General features: G+C 51.8%; 1 protein-coding gene across 3 annotated transcripts in view; it reads right to left on the bottom strand.

The window, feature by feature from the left end:
• Positions 1-5,649, bottom strand: part of NF2 (neurofibromin 2 (merlin)) — a 73,614-nt gene that overhangs the window by 17,835 nt on the left and 50,130 nt on the right. For all 3 annotated transcript variants that reach the window (XM_010828743.1, XM_010828742.1, XM_010828744.1), the window contains exons 9-10: positions 3,843-3,917; positions 2,541-2,654 (exon numbers count right to left, since the gene is read on the bottom strand). In XM_010828743.1, coding sequence (XP_010827045.1) covers positions 2,541-2,654; positions 3,843-3,917 — 189 coding nt within the window. The remainder of the gene's footprint in view (positions 1-2,540; positions 2,655-3,842; positions 3,918-5,649) is intronic.

Here is a 5,649-nt window from a genome sequence, read left to right as displayed (position 1 = left end):
GGGATGGACGGGCGCGTTCGTGCATGGTGGGTGCAGAAGCAGCTACTTGGCCAACACAGTGCTTGTGCAGGGAGACCCTGGTGGCCCTGCTCTGCGGCTCAAAGGATGCAATGCAGGCTCCTCCTCCCAAGGGGCAGCTGCAGAGACAGACTGCTTTCTCCCCTGCACCCACGGACCCCTCCCATACCCCTAGTCTCATCGGCAACGGCTCCACTCTCGCCTCTGACCCTCGGAGATGAAGTTGTCCGTGTGAGGCATCAACAGCTCAAACGCTGTACTTTCCAGGGGAGGTGGCAGCAGCCGAGGTACAGACCCCACAGCCTCATGCGGAGGCAACTCCCGAGCCAGGCCTGGGACAGGAAGGAGCCGGGAGGGGACGGGGCCCGCTCCTCGCAGCACCAGCGCTAAGCCACCACCACTGGCCTTCTGGATCGCTGAATTAATTGGGCCACATGCCGAGCTTAATAAGGGGAACAAGTAGAGGACAAGCGGTATTCTCTGTGATCTTAGGGCCCTAGCTGCGTTCAGAAAGCAGGAGCCAGAAGTGACCACTGCACCATTTTCTTTCTTAAATAATTAAAGCACATCTAACAACTTATTTCTTGCTTTAACCTTCTCCCCAACTCAAGATTTCTAAGACTGATGCTTTTTCTAAATACTAAGCAAAAAAAAAAAAAGGCATTGGGCATCGAAGGAATAATGCAAAGACAAGCAATAAAATCCTGTAAATTCTTCTTCAGTTTTCCTCTTCCAGGTCAATGAAAAACTTGGCCAATTTGTTCTCGATTTCTACCATGTTAGAATCTCCATTACGTGGATGACTAGATCCCCGTTATCATCTGCTTGAAAAACGCCTACAATCCCTTCTGCTCCCAGCACTGCGCCTTCCCTGAGACCTCCACCCCAATCTTAAGGAATGTCCCCGTTTGCAAAGCGGTTTTGGCCGCAAAGACCCACAGGTACAGCGTATCCTTTGATCTGAGACGCAGAAGACAGATTCTCAGCTCCACTTGACAGATGAGAAAATGGAGGCCTGGCAGGTTAAGTCATTCACCGGGGTCTCAGACTAAGTCCCATGTGTGGCACCAAGGTCAATGTCTGTCCTGCTGGGCCACGGAGCCCCTGACCTGTGGCTGCCAGATGTCAGGAACGTGCATCTGCCGTCCTCCCAGCAGCGTGGGTCAGGGGTGTGTTCATGTTACTCTCTGCACAGCCTGGAGGCTTATACGCTTCCTTGCCCTGTTCAGGTCTCTCGCTTCTAAGCTCTGCTCTGCTGATAAGGAGGGCAGAGGGCTCTTTTTGAAGTTGCCTCTATGACCCTGCGCTGACCCACGAGCATTTCTTGTCCAACACAACCCATTCCACTGCCCTCCCCCACCCCACCTCACACACACACAAAGCATCCCAGTGAGTATGTCTGTGGCCTGACGTCTCAAGAGAGCGTCTCAAGAGACGGAGAGCTGGGAGCACAGTGGATCCAACTGGGCGTTTCATCCTAAATCCCGGGGCCGGGAGCCAGCGTCTTTGGAGGATCCGAAGTAGAGAGCTGCACACAGACCGATCATCACCCTCCGAGCCTGCACATCCGAGGGCAGCTGATCGCAGCTGCTGCTCCTGTCTGGTGGTTCACCCACAACCTCGACTGACATTTGCAGCAGCGAGGCTCACATAGGCCGTGTGGGTTTCGGTGAGTCGGAAAGGTCTATGAGCGGAAAACAATGATGCGGGTGGTCCGGGCTGATGATAACGGATGCTAACGGAGGCTCCCGGCGCCTCCCAGTGCGGCCCCTGCGCCGCCCGGCCTGACCTGCAGCGGGGAAGTGCGGCCAGGGTCTAATTAGCATTCTGTCAGCGGGCTGCTGGGTGTGCCCTGTATTCCATCACCAGCTAATTAGAAAAGAACAAGGCTGGGCACAGGAGACGGGCAGGCAGAAAGAATGAAAGCTTAGCTGCACGGACCAGAGATGGATGGATGCGTGGATGGATGGATAGAAAGATGGACGGATAGATGCGTGTAGGTTTGGCTGTCTCTGCCTGAACCTGCGCTGACCACACTTCACTCGCTTCACTGGAGAAATAACCAGGGACGTGTCTTTGAGATACCTGTTACAGATACAGATACCTCATTTCCAGAGCTGACTCCCACCATCATTTATTCATCGGCCAGAAAGATCCAACAGGGATAGTATGAGATACCACTCCAGTACTTTTGCCTGGAAAATCCCATGGATGGAGGAGCCTGGTAGGCTGCAATCCATGGGGTCGCTAAGAGTCGGACACGACCGAGCGACTTCGCTTTCACTTTTCACTTTCATGCATTGGAGAAGGAAATGGCAACCCACTCCAGTGTTCTTGCCTGGAGAATCCCAGGGACGGGGGAGCCTGGTGGCTGCCGTCTATGGGGTCACACAGAGTCGGACACGACTGAAGTGACTTAGCATAGCATAGCATAGGCACTTTCATGATCAGAGGACGGCCACCCCTTACCTCCAGGCAGAGGCCCCCACGGGGCAACAGCAGCAGCTCCAACACCTGCTCACCTGCTTTCTGGCCTTCTCCTCCCTGGCCTGGGCTTTCATCTGTTGGACTTCCAAAGAATCGGCCTTCCTTCTCCTCATAAACAGGTCGTGATTCCCAATACACAGCTGGAGAATCTGCGGCCAGGAAAGCAGGGGATGTGTGAACACCCGTGGACACGGGCTGCGTGCAGAGCTACACGGAGACGTACTCTGAACTCCGGGGCAGCGACTGCCTGTGCACACCAGTGGGCAGACACAAGACGCAGAAAGCACTTGACTGTCTACTAACAGGAGCGTGGAGGAAAAAAAAATATACGTTTCATATAATACACAATGGAATACTATACAGCAGTGAAGTGTGTGTGTGCTCAGTCACTCAGGACCATATTTTTAAGCATCAACATGGATAAATCACACACACACAAAAAAGAAAAGGTAAAAAAGGCAAGTAACAGAGGAATACAGTTGACAGCACATATATACATTTAAGAACATACAAAATTTGCTAGTATCCTTGTTTTGCCCTACTTGAAATAAAAGTTCTTGAATACCAGGCGGGGATACTTAGAACACAGTTGAGAACACTGGTCGCCCTTGGGAAGCAGGGGGCTGGCAGGGTGCCAGTGCGGGAGGGGGTTCCCACAGTGATGGGAGTGTGCTGTTTCTTTTCTCCTTTTTGTTCTGCCAGACTGCATGGTGGGTGGAACTTCTCCAACCAGAGACTGAACCCATGTCTCCTGCAGTGCGAGCACAGAGCCTCAGTCAAGCACTGGGCCACCAGGGAGGCCCGGGAGTGTGGCATTTCTTAAAGCTGGGTGGTGGCTAAGGAGTTGTTTATTCCTGTCATTCTTTACACCTCACAGATACATTATACTTATCCTTCCATACGTATGAAGTACTTTAATAAAAATAACTTAAAAAAAAAAGTTCCTCATCACAAAATGTAGATTTGACTCTTTGCTGTGGTGGTTTAGTGGCTAAGTCATGTTCAACTCTGGCTCTTCTGTCCATGGGATTTTCCAGGCAAGAATACTTGGATGGGTTGCCATTTCCTTCTCCACGGGATCTTTCCGAACCACGGATAGAATCCAAATCTCCTGCATCACAGGCAGATTCTTTACCAACTGAGCCACCAGGGAAGCCCGTAAGTGTGCCTCTTCTCGTGAAGCTAAAGAGAAGTCTTTCAAGGCTGATCAGGAGAGCACATGCCACGCGGGTTATCATTTTACACCTCACAACATGTTGCTCTGATACTGGTTGAAAAAGGCTTTCAGTTTCACAGAAAAACTACAATCCATAATAAAAACCAGGATCTTAACTTACCAGCTTATTGACACGAAGCTTTGAGGAGTTAAATTTGAAGACATCGATTTTCTTATCCAAAGGCTTAATGGTAAACTGAAAGGAAAAAGCAGAAAACAGCTTCGGTTTCCGACAGCCTAGAGCCCTACCACCAACTGGGCAATTCCACAAAGGTGGTGACCCCCTGGCAAAGATCCTCATCCCAGGAGGTTCAGGATCCTGGAAGCTGGGTTCTTAGCACCATCTTGGGCTTGGAAACCTGAAGTTAAACCTTAGGTGGGCCCGACCTTGAGGCCAATGCTGGACGGGCCACCCCGCAGTCTAAGGCAGCCTTAAGGAGGCTCTCAACCTGGCCAGAACTAAACCAACCACCATCAACAGCTCGACAGGTCACATCAATCATCACTACCTCGCTGGGTGGCACAGATCTCAAATCCTCAGAGTAGGAGGGACATGCTGGTCAAAGAACATAACAGAGAAGCTAAAAGGTAGGCAGGAAGGGCATTCTGGACAGGGCAAGCAACAGAAATAAAGCAGAGATGGGGAAATGAGCACCGTATGGGAATGTGTGTGCATGTGTGTGTTTGTATGTGCGTGTGAGAGAGAGACACACACAGCATTAGCTCTTTGATGACTAAGAGAAAACCATGGGAGGGGCTTCCCTGGTCGCTCAGTGGTAGAGAATCCGCCTGCCAATGCAGGAGACACAGGTTCAATCCCTGATCCGGGAAGATCGCACATGCCTTGAAGCAACTAAACCCACGCGTCACAAACATTGAGCCTGTGTTCTAGAGCCTGGGAGCCACAAGTACTGAGCCCACATGGCGTGACTACTGAAGCTGGCGTGCCCTAAAGCCTGTGCTCCCCAACAAGAAAAAAAATGCCGCTGCAATGAGAAGCCTGCGCACCTCAACTGGAGAGCAGCACCTGCTCCCAGAAACTAGAGAAAAGCCTGTGCTGCGATGACGACCCAGCACACCCAAATAGATAAATAAATAAAGTTATAGGTATATACATATAAGAGAAAACCAGGGGCCTAAACTGGGAGGAAGGCAAGAGCTGGGGGTGGTGAGGTGGGCTGGGGACGGACAATCAGCAAGGCTGAGATTCGATGTGACACCCCAGACCTCCCAACACAGGGATGGCTTGATGATGCTGTTAAGAGAAGGAATGCAGTCACGAGCGATGAAGAATGGACTGGAGTAGAGAAGGAAGACATAACCCTCACATTGAAAGGGGAGAGGAAGATGAATAAGGATGGGGATGGGGGAGAAATCAGGAGGAGACCCGAGGGCCAGACTGGGGGCTGGGCCGCATAAAAAGAAAACACCAGCTGGTGCTCTCACCTCTTCCTGATGAGATCGGACAGAGCCCAGATTCCAAAGCTGCACTTCGGATGTGAAAAGCCCACTCCCACGAAAGACTTGCCAAGCAGATAAAGGCATTGGGGAAGCTCGATTCTTAGATATTTCCTTCCCACGCTATGCTGTCCAACAAGGGGGGAGCACACGGAGGACAGAGGAACGACCCTTTGTGTGGCTTTCGGTCAGGTGAGCTGAGAAGCAGTGCTGCTCTTGTGCAGGCTGCTATTTATGAATTTCGAGAGCTTATTTTTGGCCTGGCTGCCAAACCCCAGGGCTGCCAGTGGGAGACCTCAAAGAGCGGGGAATCCACGGGCTCTGTGCCACTCTGGGGCACGTGTGCGGCATCCATGGGTCACCCGGAATAAACCAGGACTTGTGTTGTCACAGCACGCGGGATAACGCCCCAGGCTCCTTCCCATCACATCCCACCCGCGCTGCGTGAGTTCCTGACGTGATGGCAGGGG

This window comes from Bison bison, unplaced genomic scaffold (assembly GCF_000754665.1).
Source record: "Bison bison bison isolate TAMUID 2011002044 unplaced genomic scaffold, Bison_UMD1.0 scf7180017864495, whole genome shotgun sequence".
Lineage (NCBI taxonomy): Eukaryota > Metazoa > Chordata > Mammalia > Artiodactyla > Bovidae > Bison > Bison bison.
Note: the sequence above shows the minus strand (reverse complement) of the source record. Positions and strands in the feature narration are given on the sequence as shown.